Source organism: Trichomycterus rosablanca, chromosome 19 (assembly GCF_030014385.1).
Source record: "Trichomycterus rosablanca isolate fTriRos1 chromosome 19, fTriRos1.hap1, whole genome shotgun sequence".
NCBI lineage: Eukaryota > Metazoa > Chordata > Actinopteri > Siluriformes > Trichomycteridae > Trichomycterus > Trichomycterus rosablanca.
This window is the reverse complement of record NC_086006.1, coordinates 23,241,299-23,261,575: the sequence shown is the minus strand read 5'-3', so window position 1 is coordinate 23,261,575 and position 20,277 is coordinate 23,241,299. Positions and strand designations below refer to the sequence as shown.

General features: G+C 36.9%; 2 protein-coding genes across 3 annotated transcripts in view; one reads left to right on the top strand and one right to left on the bottom strand.

Annotated features, from left to right (window-relative positions):
• The window catches only part of lima1a (LIM domain and actin binding 1a), a 28,931-nt gene extending 17,214 nt beyond the window's left edge, over window positions 1-11,717 (bottom strand). For both annotated transcript variants that reach the window (XM_063015133.1, XM_063015135.1), the window contains exons 1-3: window positions 11,629-11,717; window positions 5,376-5,511; window positions 4,236-4,278 (exon numbers count right to left, since the gene is read on the bottom strand). In XM_063015133.1, coding sequence (XP_062871203.1) covers window positions 4,236-4,278; window positions 5,376-5,497 — 165 coding nt within the window. In that variant the 5' untranslated portion in view covers window positions 5,498-5,511; window positions 11,629-11,717. The remainder of the gene's footprint in view (window positions 1-4,235; window positions 4,279-5,375; window positions 5,512-11,628) is intronic.
• Window positions 11,718-16,695: 4,978 nt separating this feature from the next.
• Window positions 16,696-19,552, top strand: zgc:174906 (uncharacterized protein LOC571548 homolog). Its single transcript, XM_063016095.1, has 4 exons — window positions 16,696-16,769; window positions 17,534-17,896; window positions 17,994-18,056; window positions 19,050-19,552. The coding sequence occupies exons 2-4, from the start codon at window positions 17,578-17,580 to the stop codon at window positions 19,331-19,333; spliced, it is 666 nt and encodes a 221-aa protein (XP_062872165.1). The 5' UTR covers window positions 16,696-16,769; window positions 17,534-17,577; the 3' UTR covers window positions 19,334-19,552.
• The last annotated feature ends 725 nt before the right edge of the window (window positions 19,553-20,277 follow it).

Genomic DNA, 20,277 nt, shown 5'->3' with positions numbered 1-20,277 from the left:
TAAATAATAATCAAGCTTTATCACAAATTGTGGGTTTTTACTTTTGGATTTCAAATATACACATATTCATTACAATCTTTTTCCTGTTGCCACAAGTTTACTATGATTACAAAAACAAGCAACCACAATACAAAAGCAAAAACAGTGAAAACGTGCATCATAAAATTTTAAAAGCTCAAAAATGTTTGGCTTCATCGTTTGGAATAATCAAACGGCCCTGACACTAGACAGAACTGAGGAGAGTAAATGTAGAAAGAAACACTTGTATTTTTGTAAAGATATAAAAAAATTAAACATATGCTGATGGTTGTCAATCTTTCAGCATCATTAAAATATTAATTTGTTGATTTTAGGCTGGACTGATTTGAATAATGATAATCCTGAGTGTTTGAGCTTCTTAATTTGATACACATGCTTGTATTGTGCAAAGTATGGCAGAACAAAAAATGCTAACATTAATACAAGTCCTTTATGCATTTCTGCAGCCCAGTCTGTGGTAGATTGTTTGGTAAGTAGGTCAATGATATTGCATTTCCATAAAGAATCAAAAATGAATGACAAAAGAAAATGTTCGGATTCATGTACAAAGCTTGGCACAGGTTTAGTGAAACAAACAGCAAAGCAACCTCAAACAATTTGATCACCTTCATACTTAAAAATACAGAACAAGAAAATTCCCACTACAAACTAGGCGTTACCCAAAAAAGCTCATGTGAATCAGTACCATTGGTTTTTAGTTAGAAAAGAATGAGAGTAAAAGCAGAAAACCTGGTGAGTTGAAGGAACCTCTGCCTCAGCCCGTGTAGGTGGAAATGAAAGAAACTGTTCCAGATGGGAAATGTTGGGAAATCACGGCATGAAAGAGCAATTCCACCCCCCTGATGTCACAGGGGGAGTACAAGCAGGGGAGAATGAAGAGGAGGAGAGAGAAACATGAAGTCAGAAAAGGAAATGCTGAGAAGAAAGTTCTCAAACTATTCCCAAGAAGTTACTAATGGTTGATTAAAACAAAAAGGTATCACACAGAAACATGCTTTCATTTATAAAACAACTATTTTAGCAGTTTATATGGAGTTAGGAAAAAGTGTTTGCACCACAGGGTGCACGTGAGCCAGTAAAACCTTAACTGTCTCACACTGTGTATGTGAAATGTTACACAAACACGCAAAGCATTCATGTAACAAAACACTTTCCATTAATTGATTAAAAAGTAATCGCCCTCTTTCTGTTTGCATCTTATTGCTTATGAAATAACAAATCACCCCCCCCCCCCCCCCCCCCCACACACACACAACTCAGGAACCGGTTGCACCACCTTTAGCAGCATTGATGGCTAAATACTTTCTGTAATCTTAAATTAATCTTTACTATCAGTGTAAAAAATTTGCTTTAGTACAAGCTGTAGTATGGAACTAACTGCTGGTTTCAGGTCCCATCCCAAGTCAGGACTAGGGTACTATATCTATTAGGGGTGTGCTATATCGTATCGTAGAATAGCGATATTCTGCGTTGTTTACGTAATGACGTAACACATCTACGCAAATGACGTACGTTCGTTACGTGGGTCATTTGGGCACAGCAACGAGTATGGCGGAAAGCGGCTCTGCGGTGGAGGAGCTCGTTCCAAAAACTCCAAGTCCACCATAAATTAATCTTTGGCAACCCAAACCCCAACCACCGCTTTGCCGGCAACTTTTTTGCGAAGTATTTCTGCACGCAGGTTCACACAGGTGCAGTAATACTCTCAACATTAATGTCAACCACCAACACAGATGTAGTACTACTGCTTCTTCTTCTTCCCGGCCTTCGTGATCATTGATGATCCATGGCGACACGGTGGATAGTAGCTCTGTACATCCTTCTGTCTTCAGTCATTTTGATTAACGTTGATATTGTAGTGTTCATTGTCTCTGTGATGTTGTCAAATAGTACTACTGCTACTTAGTACTAATACTACTACTTAGTACTAATACTGCTACTTAGTACTAATACTACTACTTAGTAGTAATTGTGGCGCGCTACGAGTAAAGGCGCCAAAGTGTGTAAAACATGACATTAAAATCTTAATAAATGAATAAATAAATACTTCGAATTTTAATAGCATGAATTTTAATAAAAGTGCCTGTAAAAAAATTGGAACATGTAGCTTTGTCTCAGAAGTGTCTTTTTGTTATTACCTTATGGGATAAAATATATATATATCGTATATCGCCGTTCAGCAAAAAAATATCAAGATATTATTTTTGATCCATATCGCCCAGCCCTACTATCTATTAATTTATTGGGATTTTAACGTTATGTTTTACACAGTCCGGTTACACTCATGACAGAAACAGTAGTTACTGGTTACACAAGATTCATCAGTTTAATGCCAAACAGTCATGGACAATTTTGTATCTCCAATTCACCTCACTTGCATGTCTTTGGACTGTGGGAGGAAACCGGAGCTCCCGGAGGAGACACGGGGAGAACATGCAAACTCCACACAGAAAGGACTCAGACCACCTGGGGATCAAACCCATGACCTTTTTGTTGTGAGGCAACAGTGCTACCCACCGAGCCGCCCCTAGGGTACTCAAAAACTCATCTTTTGTTTAACATGCAAACAAAACCCAGTTACTTCTCAGCTTCAGCTCATGAACGCATGCATTTTCCTGAGGAGCTTTTTAATAAAGCGTGGAGCTCAATAAAGACAAGTTGTCCAGGTCATTCCAGAGCAAAGTTCCACCACACCATTACACTAACACCACCATGTTTAACTGATCACAATAAAATGCTCTGTATGCTTTTCACCAGACATAACGAGTCCTCATTGGGTGGCAGAATGGCTAAATTCCAAAACAGTCTAAAAAGAAAACGTGTACACTAGCACTACTTAACAACCTACTCAACAACCTACACATCCTCACACCAACGTAACTCAGTGAGACGATGAAAAAGTTCACATTACCAGTAATCCTCGTCAGTACTGAAACACTAACTCATTCACCCACACACATACAACCGTATCCTTACTTACACTACTGCAGGAGGTTAAAGACACAGTCTCAGTACAGCACCATTACATCAGCTATTAATATCCAGCAGATAGTGCTGCTTCTCTTTTATTCACTTCAGATCAGTGAACACAACCTCACATTTAACTATACGATAAATCTGCATCCACATACCTCAAAATAAATCTCCTCACTGCAGACGTTCTGGTGTGTTTACTAAGAATTCAGACCCTGGACATTAACTTACAACAAAACTGGAGCTGTAACACTATGGAGGCTTTAGCTGCAGATTAACCAGTTTAAACCAGGATTAAGTTGACTGGACACTAATTGCAGTGTGTAGCTCAGCAGGAAGTAAGTGATGAAATAACAAGCTCTGTCTGTTTGAATGTGGCCATGTTACAATCAATGGTCTCAAAGCACTAATTTTTTTATTTATTTTTTATTTCCCTTCAGTTTCTGTCTAAACTTCAGTTGCTTTAGTCTGTTTTTAAAAGACTACAACTCTCCCTCTATATTTTGGTACGTTTTAACAGACTACATTCTTCGAGAATAAAGTAAGCAGTTTACATATACTTGTAAGGAAAAAAGCGTTTTATTCATTCAAGTCCTGAATTTCTTTTTTTTCTGTGACTAAATGATTGGAACACACACTGCTCTGTTTAACTTTTAAAAATGAAGGTTCCTTTTAAAGTTAATTTAAGTGTCATTTTAAAGATGACAGCAACATGAATCAAAAAATGTCTAATATGAAGAGGGGAACCATAACGTTTGGCAAATGTTACAATGTATAATGCCAATTATTTTTTAACTCATTTATTTACCACCAAAGACACAACTGGAAATTGGACATGACAAGACTAAAAAAAGGTTCATAATAGCCCTCAAGAGAATTACAACCCTTAAAAAATTTGCAAACTTTCATTCATGAATGTTTTTGAACTAAGAACTTTGCACTGTATGCACCAATCATCCAGTTACAGAAAACAGCAATTGTCAAAATTATGGAAATTCCAGACTGATATACATTTATCTTATAAATTGTTTAATTAAATTGTGCTTTTTAAAATTTATTTTAGTGAACCACTGAACTTTGTGCAACATTGTTGGAACTACACAAGCAAAACATGTTGACAGCTTTCTGAATAAATGTTAGTAAAAGGTATGTTACTGTTATGAGCTAGTTTTATTTAATTTGTCCTGGTTTTCATTTTTTAGAGTAAAATCACAGACACTCACTTTTTTCCTGTCCAGGTTGATCTCCTCAGCTGCTTTCTGGTACCTATAGAAAGATCAATCAGTAAAAAATTAGAAAAGAAATAGAAAGCAAGATGCACAATTGTTATTTGTATTAAAAGATTAATTTAAAGGTGACTAATCAGCACACTCATATTAACTAAACAATACAAACGAAAGAGTTCGGTAAGCAGATAATTAACACATCAGATCTGGTTTATAGAACAACACTGACTTCACATGGTGCATCATGTTAGTGCAGAAAAAAAAACCAATGATGTTTAATATAAGAAAGATTTACATGTGTGTCCATATGATTTTGGCTGTGTAGTTCATTACTGGATTAAGACATTTAAAACTGGTCCTATATCAGGTTAAGAGGGCAGAATTCAGTTGGGCTGCTGTGCTGAAGCTGTGAAAACTCATGCACTGAGAGTCGAGTTCTAATGGTGAACAGAAAGTGAAATGCAAGAAAACAAAAGTGAAAGTAAAAGAACAATTAAATCTGACTTTATATCTAAGGTTTGTTTGGAGTGTTTTTTGTATGTTTTTAAGAATTTGCTGCACACACAATAACACGGGTCCTGGGCAACAGGGTTCGATTCTTGCCTCTTTCTTCCTCCCACTTCCCAAAACATGCCAGTCAGTGGATATGCTATGTTTAATTGTTAATGACACACAGGTTGGGTCATCATTATTAGTGCAAAAATAAAGAAAAAATAATAATAAGTTTTTTTAAGTTAGTAAATAAGTTTACTAATTTTTTTAATTTTATTGTGTGGTTTATCACACTGTATGACAAACTTTTTAGAGTTTTAATTACAAAAATGTCCCTGTGACCTACATTTCATTTTTCTGAACCCCTTAACATACCAGAGCTAAATTATTGCATTCTCAAATATGAAAAATCAAGTTTAAGAAAATTACAAGCAAAAACAATTACTCAATTACTGTTGAGAAATTAGCATTATTTTAAATTAGTACCATTGTACCACCTTGTGATGTCCATATTTGCTTTTTATTAGAAAAATTAAATTAAAAAGTCATTTAAAAATAATTGAGTTGCTCAGGAGAATAGAAATGAATGCAGATGAAGAGTTTTTGAGTGGATATGCTGGTTCAGATAAGCAGGAATGTTCATACTTTGAGAATCGTTCAGCTATAGCAGCATTTTTGCCCCGAGTTCCAACAATAGAGAGCTCTCTAGCTGTGACACGTAGGGACTGAGAAGCCCACTGCCTCCTGTCGAATGAACTGACTGCCATCTCTGCTGCTCAAGCTGCACAAGAAACAAAGGAAGAAAAAAATTATTAGACACTGATATTTCCTTCCAAAGCTCACTAAAAACATCAATAAAGAATATCAGATATTTCACAGGTAAGTAAAAATTGTGATTTTATTAATTATTAGGGTCCCTCTGGAAGAAACTGTTCCACCGGTCTACAGCAGTATAAATAATAAGCTGTTTAAAAGCAATAGAACTATTAAGAGTGTGTATAAATAAAAATAACATTTAGGCTGTAAGGATCTACAGCAACTAAGTTACAGTTAGGCTGTTCTTTATGATGATAAACTCCCCCTTGTGTTCTATCGCTTTAGATAGTTTGATAAAATGATTAGTTAGTGGGAACACAGTTTCTTATGTGGGAACCTTAGCCCAAAATGTTCCAAGTAAAACAGCTTTAAATTACAGAAAGCACTTCAGGATGTTTTGGGAAACACATTTAGGAAGAAACTATTTAACCCAGCACCTCTAGCCTTCCAAATAACTCTTGGTGTACAACCTGATACCATGTCCTGAGAAAGGAAACAGTATTTTTCAGGAAATTATTTCTCAGGAAGTGAGTCATGATTGTGAGTAAGATCAGATACACCTGATGCCCACCTGAAATACAGACTCATGATGCAAGTTCAAACCTACTCATCAGATACACCTGGAGTCAGAAAAGTATCATCCACCTCACAGTATGTCATCTGACCTGACAACCCCCACTGCGCCCAGTTAGAAATGCAGCTACACAGACTGTCTGGTGGCAGGAATAAACCTGCACAAACATGCAGCCTGCAGATCAACTTCCAGCTGAGATACTCAGTCATAAATACAGTGCCTTGCAAAAGTATTCAGCCCCCTTGAACTTTTCAACCTTTTGCCACATTTCAGGCTTCAAACATAACGATATGAAATTGTAATTTTTTGTGAAGAATCAACAACAAGTGGGACACAATCGTGAAGTGGAACGAAATTTATTGGATATTTTAAACTTTTTTTAGAAATAAAAAACTGAAAAGTGGGGCGTGCAATATTATTCAGCCCCCTTGCGTTAATACTTTGTAGCGCCACCTTTTGCTGCGATTACAGCTGCAAGTCGCTTGGGGTATGTCTATCAGTTTTGCACATCGAGAGACAGAAATTTTTGCCCATTCTTCCTTGCAAAACAGCTCGAGCTCAGTGAGGTTGGATGGAGAGCGTTTGTGAACAGCAGTTTTCAGCTCTTTCCACAGATTCTCGATGGGATTCAGGTCTGGACTTTGACTTGGCCATTCTAACACCTGGATACGTTTATTTGTGAACCATTCCATTGTAGATTTTGCTTTATGTTTTGGATCATTGTCTTGTTGGAAGATAAATCTCCGTCCCAGTCTCAGGTCTTTTGCAGACTGCAACAGGTTTTCTTCCAGAATGGTCCTGTATTTGGCTCCATCCATCTTCCCATCAATTTTAACCATCTTCCCTGTCCCTGCTGAAGAAAAGCAGGCCCAAACCATGATGCTGCCGCCACCATGTTTGACAGTGGGGATGGTGTGTTCAGGGTGATGAGCTGTGTTGCTTTTACGCCAAACATAACGTTTTGCATTGTGGCCAAAAAGTTCGATTTTGGTTTCATCTGACCAGAGCACCTTCTTCCACATGTTTGGTGTGTCTCCCAGGTGACTTTTTATAGATATCTTTGAGAAATGGCTTTCTTCTTGCCACTCTTCCATAAAGGCCAGATTTGTGCAGTGTACGACTGATTGTGTCCTATGGACAGAGTCTCCCACCTCAGCTGTAGATCTCTGCAGTTCATTCAGAGTGATCATGGGCCTCTTGGCTGCATCCCTGATCAGTCTTCTCCTTGTTTGAGCTGAAAGTTTAGAGGGACGGCCGGGTCTTGGTAGATTTGCAGTGGTCTGATACTCCTTCCATTTCAATATGATCGCTTGCACAGTGCTCCTTGAGATGTTTAAAGCTTGGGAAATCTTTTTGTATCCAAATCCGGCTTTAAACTTCTCCACAACAGTATCTCGGACCTGCCTGGTGTGTTCCTTGGTCTTCATGATGCTCTCTGCGCTTTAAACAGAACTCTGAGACTGTCACAGAGCAGGTGCATTTATACGGAGACTTGATTACACACAGGTGGATTCTATTTATCACCATCAGTCATTTAGGTCAACATTGGATCATTCAGAGATCCTCACTGAACTTCTGGAGTGAGTTTGCTGCACTGAAAGTAAAGGGGCTGAATAATATTGCACGCCCCACTTTTTAGTTTTTTATTTCTAAAAAAAGTTTAAAATATCCAATAAATTTCGTTCCACTTCACGATTGTGTCCCACTTGTTGTTGATTCTTCACAAAAAATTACAATTTCATATCGTTATGTTTGAAGCCTGAAATGTGGCAAAAGGTTGAAAAGTTCAAGGGGGCTGAATACTTTTGCAAGGCACTGTAACTGTATTAGTCAGCCATCAGTGGAACATTTAAATACACACTGGCCATTTTTTTTGCCACTACTAGACCCCATATTGTTTTGGTGTTGGACTATTCTCTGCACTCCAGTAAGACTGACATGGTAGTTCGGGAAGAAATGTATCTGGTACAACAGTGTCTGGGTTCGTTAAATTAAACATAGATAAAGTGCTAGCACACATTGTATGTGTATACTTAAGAAACTTGGGCTCTTTTAGTGTTAATACTGGAAAGTTCTTAAATACAGAATGCTGCTGGCTTTAGATTTTTGGTTTGCACCATATTTTCCTCCTTTAACTGACAGAAGTGTTTAAAAATCCCAACAACACTGCTGCACCTACAGACTGCCCCCACAGGCAAAAAATTTTGTTATGCAATTCTGAAGCCTCCCTGTGGCATTTAAAATTGTTGCGCGTCATTGTCTAGTTTATAGTAGCACACTGGAGCATGTATAAATGTATCTTTTAAGAAAAGACAAGGTTCAGATCAATTGCGAATAGCTTCTGTAAGAAAACTGAGCATCTTGATATGGGTAACAGTGTGATTTACGTCATGTGTCAGTCTGACAGATGCACAGCAAGTCTTGACACAGCAGTGACTCACAGCTTCAACCCCAACTTCATCACCCCATCCATCATTTACAAACACAATGAATCAGAGCTCAGTGTTCTTGTTGGGTCATGTTTGCCCCTGCATCCATGTTCTTTGTCTATTTTCTGTTAATGTTACAGTCTGAACACTTTGTCTATTTTAGATGCTCATTTGAATGTATATTTTTTGTTGCTTGGGGAATACAATAAGAGATAACTGTGTGCCATTTGTCGCTCATTGTTCTATATGTGACTGTTGTTTCTGCTGCTATTAGGTCACCTTGCAACTGTTTTCAGTGACTCTTGGGCTTTCCTTTATCTTCCTTATCATTAGTCTGAGAGGAACTTACAGAATGTTGTGTGCAGTGTGAAGGAGCAATAATGGATGTACCCTGTGTAGTGCACATTAATACAAATGATGAGTGAATTCAGGATTTGGTTTACGCCAACATGGCCAAGACCATTTATCAGCCGGCACATTAGTATGGAATCATCAACAGACTGATAATGACATTCATTGCCAACTATTTTGATATACTAAATACAAAATGTTTTAATCTTAGTGCTTATACCTTGGAGCTGACTGGGACAGCTTCATCAGAGCAGAAACATCAATAGATAAACCATTTTACCATTTGAAACATCAAGAGAAAGTTTGAAATATAAATACAAGCAAGGAAAATGACCATCAATCTAGAACTGAATCTAAACAAAAGCAGATCAGCATGCTGACGTTTAGAGCAATAAGTGAGCAGGATCAATGGTAAGAGCACAGCATACTTGTGGTATCTGGGATTAAGCTGTGTCAGACACCATCTTTCTGCTGTGGTGATCAGTGGAGAAATGCAGGGTCCCAGGATGTGTCACATCCTTCACCGTACCAACCCTCCACCCGAACAGAGGCCGGGGTCAAGGTCCTAAATCATCCATTTCAAACTAGAAAGTTTCCAGGCCTGGGACACTATGAGGCTCCACTGGTGATATAAATATTTTGCTTCTTAGCCCTTAGCCGAGTCATTATCTGTGTTGTTATTGTTTTAATGTGCTGATAGTTAAAATGCGCTCAGCCATAGTTTTCTTTTTTTTGTTAATCTGACTTCAGACATTTTTTTCTGCTTTTTTTTATGACCACTGTGCATACAGATGACCCAGGCTTGGGTGGGAACCCCTGCTCTGAAACATAGTTAAAGTGATGACACTTCAGCTCAGTACGAACACACTATATAAGCAAAAGTATTGGACAACTGATTCCAAAATAATAGACATAAACACAGATATGCCACCAATGTTTTCTTTTGAAATCAGCAAGTCAAGGCAGTGTGGAACAAAAACATCTACTGCTTTAAGGTCCAACTGATTTGACTCTTCTTGTCAGTCAATATTGTCAGCTACTTTCAGGCAGAAATGTTGTTTTTCTTTGTGAGTATTGAGCTGCATTTACATGACAATCTTGACATCCACAATAACATGCTGATACGTGTTGGTGGTGTTTTCTTCCTCAACACTGAAAACTACAATATCTTCAAAATATTACTGGCACTGATAGTTGGGTACTAATTTATCATGTGCTTAGTACAGCATGATATGACATAAGACAACCATAAATGTATAGATTGTAGGCAAGCAGCTTTTTAAATCCATATGAGAGATTGATTTATACTCTAATGTTACATTATTTTAATGATGCTGTACAAGAAATGGTATTTAGAGCTCAATTTGGGCAGTTTCAGATGAATGATTTTCCTTTATTTCCTTCAGCTAAAAGATTTCACTTTGTGTCTTCACTTTGACAAATGGTCATGCATCTGTGTGTATAATCTGTCAATGCAGGAGACATGACTCATTAAAATTCTTAAACAAACTGATCAGTGTTCAACACATACAAGCAGTGAAGACAAAGTACAAAGTACACTACAGAGTAGTTTAGATACTTTGGCCACTTAGGGAAGCTTTTATTCATCTTGCTACAGCTAAAGCGTGTGGCTGATCCATACACAGAATCCCACTTTGGGAGAATTCTGACCATTTTTAGGTGACAAATCTATTTTGAAGACCCTGTGATCTGCATTCAAATAAATGTTTTTAAAGATTATTAAACATGTTCAGTCATGCTAATGTTCAGTGTTACATCAACAATGCAGCATGCTAAAACCTGCTTGGGTTTCTTCCCAGCACCCAGAAGACACTTTCACAATGACAACTAATCCAGGAAGTCACAAGATATTGCAGAAAAACAGAAGAACAGACATCTCCAGGTCAGTGTTAATGAGTTAGGTAAAGCTAATAAGGAGAATATCATTGTAAACAATACAAAAAATAAATAAATAAATTTTTACTGGCACTGGCAAAGGGGGCATCTAAAGACTTATTAAAATGGAAACTTTTAGGACACCAAGTGTCTCATCAACAAATACAGAATTATTTATATATAATAATATAATATATATAATAAAAGCATCATACAAGCAGTCAACATGTCAGTGGTGGTGTGATGAGTGGAATTTAAATTTGCCCAGTTCCTAACATAGCAAAGCAATTTTGAGGAGAATGTAAAGTCATCTGTCCATGAGCTGGTCTACATTTCTTTATTTTAATTGGTTATAAGACAGGTGAAGCCCTATTTCTTTTCTATTTCTGTTGAGAATAATGTGCTCTTCCTAAGCACCCATGCACCCAGATGATGTGACAGTGTTTCAAATACATAATACAATTTTTACAAAGTGACTTTTTATTTTATGCTTTTTCAGATATTAGTAAGAATTGGCACACCAATTTAAGTTTCTAATAACTTATGGGGTCCTCTGTGAGGAAAACCTAATAAATACAATCAGTTTAAGGTCAGTTTGTAACTGTAAGCTAACTCTTACATCTAAAAGGGTATGAAATAAGAATCATGGAGCAGTAAAGCAAACACTAAACACTAAAACTTACGAAACTTATAACCCCCCCAGATTACTGTATAAATCACTACATTTCACCAGCTGTGCTACACTAAACTGACACCTTCAGCTGCTGGTCCTCTACTGCTATCAGATTCCACTGCTAAACAATGATTCACTACATACAAAGAGCTCACATACCGTGAGAAAGTGGACTGGACCTGGTTTATCCTCCTCTTGCTGTATTGTAGGTTTTGGAATCTCTCTGCAGTAGACTGTGAGCGTTTCCTGTTCGTGAGAGTGTGAGTGTTCAGTGTGAGAGTCTCTTTAGTGTTTCACAGTGTGTGTGGGAAGGGGGGGTACCATGTGTTCTCTCAGCCAATCAGAACAAAGTTCTCTCATTCACCAAACAGGTGAGCCCCATCCTTTCCTTATGACTCATCAGATTGGGAATACCCCCTTCCATCTCCTGGAAGTGAGGTGTAACCTGAGTGACATCACAATTCCTTGGAATTCATCTATTCTTTCATTCTCAATAAATGCTTTCTCCTGGTCAGGGTTGTAGTGGGTTCGGTAGTATATTCGGAAATGAACATAAGAGGGTCTACTAAAGGGAAACACATTCACACATCTATCTTTTTTGGCAAGTATGGAAACATCTGGCAAATAACCAACATGGCAATTTAAAGAACTTGATAATTTCTTACAGACAGTAACCAGAGACAAAGATCAAACCTAGGTCCCCAGGATCCACACAACTGTGTAGAACTCCTAATAAAATAGCTGTATTCATATTAAATAGCCTCTGATATTTAAAAAAAATCTATGCAAAGGGTGTTAATCAATGTTGCTAAAATCAGGCACATGTTTCACTCATGTTTTTACAACCTAATTAAAAGAATAGTTTTAGAAATAGGCATGTAGGCAGGGGGAAAATCTCTAATCTCTCCACAGACTATGATCAGAGGCAAGGACTACACCCAGACCCACATAACCCTGGTAGTGGCAGACACTCATCCATAACACACTAATAATGGCAAGGTAAAATACACTGAAGAATTTTTTACTGTGGTGGACGTCCTACTGCAGCATCTACAAGAATGTCTTATCACCATAATCCTTATCACATGGATGCCTTGTGGGAGAGTGTTTTCGATGTTAAAGCTGCTCAACCAAAAAAAGCACATCTGACTGCATAGCTCAGTGAGAAAAAGCTTAAGTTTATTTACAAGCAGCCATGACTCTAAAACGTGTTAAAAGAAATGCAGCGGGCATCTGCACAACTTCCTCAGGCACTCGTTTAGCTCTACATGCAAACAGGCAAACATTTACGAGGCTGTAAGCTGAACCTCATTTTCTAATGTCGGGAAATAACTGGACGTGTTTTCCTGACTTTAGACTTCCCACAAACACTAGTTTCAAAGCAGTCCTGTAAAACAAGCTGGACTGTATTTGTAGCCATTTTGGTAAAACAACTGTTTTAGTGTTCCATATGTATACTGTCACGAGATTCAAACACTCTATTTGGGAGGATTTGTTAAGGCACTGTTTAGTCTAGAGCAGCAAGAACTAAACTGATAAAATGAGTTCATATGAATACAAACTGTAATTCCCAGAAAAGTTGGGACCTTCTTTTTTCAAATCAAATCAGTTGGCTGCATTTTGTAAACATAATAAATCTAAAAGAATTTAGACAAAAACATTTTAACATTTTTATCAAATACAAACAAAAATGGTCTCTTTTTATTTATCTGTGTATATTTATCCAACATGCTTTCTCTTCAGGTTTTTTAAATGAGAAACAGACACCATGAAACATCAGCTGTGGTTTCTCCAGTTTATATCCAAGTCAGGGTTTTAACTGTAAATAATAAATTGATTTTGATCGCTTAAACATTTTCCACTATGTAAAAGTAGTCAATTGGAACAGTTCCATTTAAAAAAATCTAAAACATTCACCACACATCTCTCACCAGCCTCGGTTAGAATGTCCACAACAGCTGGGGATCCATGAAAACAACTCACTAAAGCATGCTAAAGTGTTCAGATACCGTAATGTAAGCAAAAGTGAAAATAAAAGCATTTACTGGATTCTTTCTTTCTATCCATTATCAAAAGACTTGAAGGCACAAAACACACTGAAGTGTAAAATAAACATTGCCAGGAAAGAGATTGTTCTTAACTGCATTTCTGGAAACATAAAACCAGCAGACAGTTTCAGGTCATTAAGCTAAGTCATATCTCACTTCCTATGATTGTTTTACATTGGTTTCTGGTCAGCTGGTGAAAAACCTTCACATCAGTTACATTGCGGGCAACTATTCTGCCTACTTCTACCAAAATCAAAAAACAGTAAAAAAAAAAAAAAAAAAAAAAAAAAAAAAAAACCCAGAACATATTTATTCTTAATAAACACTTTATCAGGGTCACAGTGTGTCTCAAGCCTACCTGGGTGGCAGGTAGAAATAGGTAATGCAAGGCACCCCCCCCCCCCCCCCACAGATTATTTAAGTTCAGCTAACTAATGTAAATGTCATTAAATATGTTATATATATTTTTGTAAATCTGATTTTAAAAAATGCTGCTCTCATAACCTAGATACCTGATTTGTTGTTCAAAAAATTAAGTTTGTCAAATCTAGGCTAGGACTCTAAGCCATCAATCTATAGATTAAGGGTTCAAATCCTGGCTTTATTAAGCAGCCCTTTAACAAGACCAACAACCTTAGAAGCTCGAGGGGCGCCATATAACAGCCCTGACCCCTGCTTACTAAACAAGCTAAGGTACACAAAGAACAGCATCTCATTGTACTGTACACATGTAAATGTATATACTGTATGTCAATAAAGGCATCTTCTATAACTTTTTTTCACATTAAATGAATCAAGCCAAAATTGTGACTTAAAAAAAAAAGTTTAAGTTTTACTTTTTAAATTATCCATCACTGATAATTTGACTTCTTATCCCAAAATTTGAACTTTTTAAAAATAAATTGATAATGACACACATATGATAATAAATAAAAATTGAGACAGTAGGTAAATAAAAAAAAAAAATTGTTATTCTATATAATTATTAGCATATATAAAACAATAATGTCAAATTAAAAACACATTTGACATCATTGGTTCCTTTTTCCCTTCTTTAGGTGGCGGGAAAGGGCTTCTATTGTTATGTACAACTGTACTAACCAGAAAACTACACACATTATTACATTACATACAAAATAAATAGTTTAATAAATTGGGGGCACATTTTTATGCACAATTTAATAAAATTGTTTAAAAAGTTAAAAGTTTTCCGTACTCGTTTGAATGAATGATTATTGTGTTTTTAAATGAGTGTAATGAAGTGCAGGAGATTTAAACCGGTAAAGTTAAACTGTGTTAGATTGTTAGCAGCAGGTTTGGAAATTGCTTCTGAAATCAAACTTTATCAATCATTTAGCGAAAAACAAAACCAACTTACAAGTTTTACAAGTTTAGCTGCGTGTCCTACCACAGGAAACGGGGAAATTAAAACATATTTTAAATGGATTTGATCTGTGTTTAAAGTAAAACCTGTAGCTTTCTTTATTTCACTTTAAAGTTGATACAGCAGCAGCAGCTCCTACCTGAACAAAACCGCTCACATGTGCACCGCTACCAACTTTCTCCAACCGCACAGATACGCATGCGCAAACAGGCTGTAAACGTCAATATCTGACGCAATGTGCTATTTAGCATATTGGGACCACAGGCGTGGCTTTAAGCACATATATGGAAATGTAGGCGTGGCTTAACTAAAATGTAAATGCATATTACCGAATCCTAACACCAACTAGTTTCTAAGTTTTAATTTAAGTTACAGTTTAGAGTACTCTCAGTACAGTAGAGACGGCGCTGCACTTCCTCACCCAGTGTACCAAATACCACCACATCCGGTCCCAATTCATACCCAAATTTAATAACATCAACCCCAACTTTCACTCCCTCCCAGACCCCGACAAACTGCCCCACCTACCTATACACACACCTGCCAGGTGAGGGACAGTGGGTGACCATGTCTCACACACACACACACACACACACACACACACACACACACACACACACACACGACAAACGTTTATTACTACCTCAGTACTGGTGTCATGCCAATAAAGCTTCTTTTAAGTTCGAGTTTAGATAAGTAACGAACCATGGGGCAGACCTAGTGGTGTGCGATACTGCAAAATTCAGTACTGATCCGATACCAAGTAAATACAGGGCCAGTATCGCCGATACTGATACTTTTTTTAATAATTAAGGTAGATGCATCATCAAATTGCTAAATCTGAATGAATTTTCATGACTTTTAAGTGTATTATTGTAAAACATACATTTTTGTAAGTAGCTGCTCTAAGTAGGGTTGTAAATAAATTCACTTGTTTAAAGCGGTCTGATTTCTTGTTTCTGGTGCTTTACTTTCTCACAACGTTACCATCATGTCGTATCACCACAAAGCGGGTAACTCATACCACATAGTTGTGTTTGCTGGGTGAATACATTTGTAAATTTTTAATAGTGACCGCATATATGTGTCCTTGTTCATTTAAAATGAAAATAGATGCTATTCTGTTAACATTGATAAGCACAAAGTAAAAAAAAAAAGAGCTCTCATTCACCAAAACACAAACACACGGAATAAGAGCCTCACTACGCATGCTCCGATTCATATGCGTAGGGTGCGCAAAGTGCGTAAGGTGCGTCCGTACTTTACGTACGTATAGTTTACACTATTATTTCCATAAAATTGACCCTATTTCTGTATCTGCAAAGCAAAGTATTTAAAAACTTACAATCTTCCAATGCCTACCAATGTACTGATGTCTGTTAGGATTTTAACAACGTGACGGTACCACAGTAAACACAGCAGAGCAGGAGGTGAGGAGCGAGGTGAGCATGTAAGATGTGAGTGATGCTGCTACTGTCTGTACAGACATGATCTTTACTTTCTGACAAAACTGGAGAAACATGCTGAATGTAGCGGAGAAAAAGTAAAACGAAAGTATCGATCGCATCACACTAGCATCGATCCGATACCAATACCAACGTTGGTATCGATAATATCGATATTTGGATTGATCCGCCCACCACTAGGCAGACCCCTCCAATCCTCCTGTAATTCGAACCATGCGTGCACCTTTAAATGACCGGTAAGTAAAAATAACTGAATGAAAAATGAATGAATTTGTATGAACTGTGCTGGACATGAGAATCCTCTGGTCTGTAGGTGGCAGTAGGCAGTAGTTTTATTATCCACATTACAGGAAGAAGGAAAGAAAAACAAAAAAACAAACCAAAACAAAGGAATCTGCACAGGTACGAATGGGCAAGTCCTCTATACATAAATACATATATATTATATATTATATATTTTTTTAAACAAACATCCAGGGTTAGATTTTCACCACATTTGAGTTCTGGCTCCTCAGGTGGTGATGGTGCCGCATGATTTTCAGCCTGTGTGCATAATGTTATATGTATAACATGACTACTGGGATTTTAGTCATTTCTTTTTATAGAAACTAAATAATTACAACACATACATTTTGCTTTTTACCAAGATTACAATCCGGATTGTTATAACTGCTAAAAGAAAAAAAACGGCCGTACATTAATAATGTGTTTTAATATTTAATATTGATTGTTTCAATCATTCAGTCACAGTAAAAGAAAAACTGCAGAAAAATACTCCAGAAACCTGCAAACTGTCATAAAACACGTTTTACCAGAATTTACCTTGACTTTTGCTTATTGTGTTAAAGTTGCAATCAAAATTATTCACTCCCATTGCAAATTAGGTTTATTAGCAAAACTTACAAACTTTTCGCTGTTTTTAATTGACCAAACAATTTAAATTGCTCAGTGCAACTACTGTAACAACTGGTATCTCTAAATCCAACGCAAACTTCCTAGTATGAAATACAGTATTTCTATGATGTAATTTTGTTTAGTTCTTACTCTACTTTATATAAAAATCAAAATACTAGACAAGAAAACTAACAGAGTTTCCATGACAGTTTTATTTTCTCTAATAAATTGATTGTAAATTTGGTCTTTCCTGTCTTTTTTGTTCTTATTAGCGAGAAGTGAAGTGAAGCCTCGTCTCATATCCACCTGAGAAGCGATGGATGGTGAGCCAGCAGGAGGCACAAAGCTCATACAGGAGTTAAAGGTTCAGCTGATTGATGCTCTGAGTGGAGAACCTGACTTGGTGCTCCAGCATTGCCACTCATCTGGTATACTGACCCAGCGAGAATATGACCACGTCAAAGCCTCCACAGTGCCCTCTGACCAGGCCCGGGACATTCTTGATTACGTGATGAAGAAAGATAGAAAACATGTCTGGATGTTTCTGAATCTCTTAAAGAGTGAAGATATACAGCAGGCATTTCCTAAACTGGCTTTCCTTAACAACATGAATCTGAGAGCAGCAGTGAATAATGGTAATTTCATAAAGTTTTTTACACCAAGACTGAAAAGATAAATAATAACATATAATTAAATTAAATAGCAACAGTTTCATTGTTTTTTTCTTTTCAGAGATTAAACGAAAACAAGAGCTACCAGAAATAGAAGTTCCCCCAAAGAAGCAGTGCAAAACCAGTAAGAAAGATTAATAAAGACATTTTCTTATTCTTAAAAACATAAATATCAAGTATTGCAGTCTGCATGCACATTTCATTTTTAAGGTAACAGTAGCATCATCAGTTGTTTCATTTTTTATATTAAGAAAAGGCTTTATAATGACAAAGCTTTGAGGAAACAATTGATTGTTTTTTCCTCAAACCATTTGCTAGACACAGTGAGAGGAAACAAAACCAGTGACATGACTGAGTCTGTAATGGTGCAGAAAAAAAACTGACTGTCTCTGACTGTTTAGGTTTTACCCCAATTAAAACAGACGCAACAGTGTTAATGGTTCAGTTTTTTGGGGATTTTTACTTGCAAATCGTTTAGGAAAAAATAGTTTTGACGTCTGGCATTACATTTATGCATTTTTTAAATGATAAATATATCGAAACATGACTGTTCCCCTTAAACTACTCATAAGATTTTTTTGGTAAATTAATTGTAAATGTTTTTTTATTAAAACAAAAAGGGGTGTATTCAAATTCTGATGTTTCCCCTAGTATAATTTATGATGTCCTACATGACAGAAATCCTGTTTACTCTAATCTTGCTTACAACAGAAGACAAACAATCCTATATCATAAAAGTTGTAGAATGCTTTATCTGTCAAATGTATTAGTTTATTAGCATCTAAAGCCCTTTATCAGAGAGATTTATTTGAGATTAGGTCTGATTAAGGATTAACATTTATTGATAGACTGTCCTTAGTTCACTGTTATACATACAAACCCAATTTCTGGAAGAGTTGGGGCATTTTGTAAATGTAATAATTTATCTCACAAAAGAACAAAAAAGATTTTAAATGTTTTAGGTGTCCAACCCAATTGTATTAACAGAAATATAGTATAGTTTTAATGGCACATGTTCTACTATTGCAATATGTGTGCAGTTTAATCTTCTTGCAGCTACAATACTTTTATTTAAGACCACCTTACAGCTTCAGTGATGTGGTTTTCTTTCTCACAGAGAGTAAAACCGTGACGGAGAAGCAGCTGATGCAAGTGGCCCGCTACATCGGCAAAAACTGGAAGGAAGTGGGCAGGGTGGCACTGGAGATCTCCAACACCAAACTGGAGCAGATCATGGAGGAGAACCCCCATAACCACAGAGAGCAAGTGTTCCATATGCTGTGGCAATGGAGCATAAGAGAGAGGGAGAAAGCCTTAGCTACTCGTCTGCATGAACTTCTGAGTCAGGAAGAGTGTGCCATAGCACCCGGGAGCATCGACTTCCTGCTGAAAGACAGCTGAGAGTCCAGGCTGATCGGTTAGAGTTGTATTCAGTCATGCGTGTGTAGGAAGGAGTTCATTTTAAAACACATCTGTATTCAGGCTGCAGATTTATCTCAAGACTTTACTTTTCAAGCACACAAGTAAAACTTTATAGTTCTTTTGAATAGAGACTTATTTTTCTTTGTGTAAAGTCCAGTCAGCACAATTGTCTGTCGTCGTACATTGTGTTCCTGTACAATTTCTTTATTCATCTAATTTCACCTACATTTATTTAATTTTTAACAGAATTTACCTTGACTCTTGCTTATTGTGTTAAAGTTGCAATCAAAATTATTCAACCCTATTGCAGATTAGATTTATTAGCAAAACATATAAACTTTTAGCTGTTTTTAATAAACCAAACAATTTAAATCGCTCAATACAACTACTGTTACAAGTGGTGTCTCCAAATCCAACACAAAATGCCTAGACGAGAAAACAGAAACCATCTTAAGTAAACTAGGGAAACAATTTCTTCTTGGTAAAATGTTAATTATGTAGACCTGAAATCTTTTTTAATCAAAATGACAGTGTAGATATGATAAATTCATTAGCTAGCCTACCAGGTGGGTGGGTCTTTAATGTGCTTGCCCAAACCCATCTTCTGGTTGCCCAGAAACATGCGTATAAAAATCGTAGCATTATTGAATTGATATCATCAGCATCATCTCCTGTTAGCAAACATAATAATTAAGTACTTAAATATTATATTTTTGACTGTGGCATTTGGGTGTAAAATTGTGGTTTTCAGCTCTGCCACCCGGCAGGCTGGGCAGCTACATGAACAATGATTGACTTGTTGTTCATATAGGGTGGGAGCCATTACAACCTCTGCTGGCTGATTGATGGTGCCTGCACAGGGTCGAGGAATAATGTGTTGATCAGGGTGTGGCTCTCTGTACACAAAGCTGATCCGCATATGA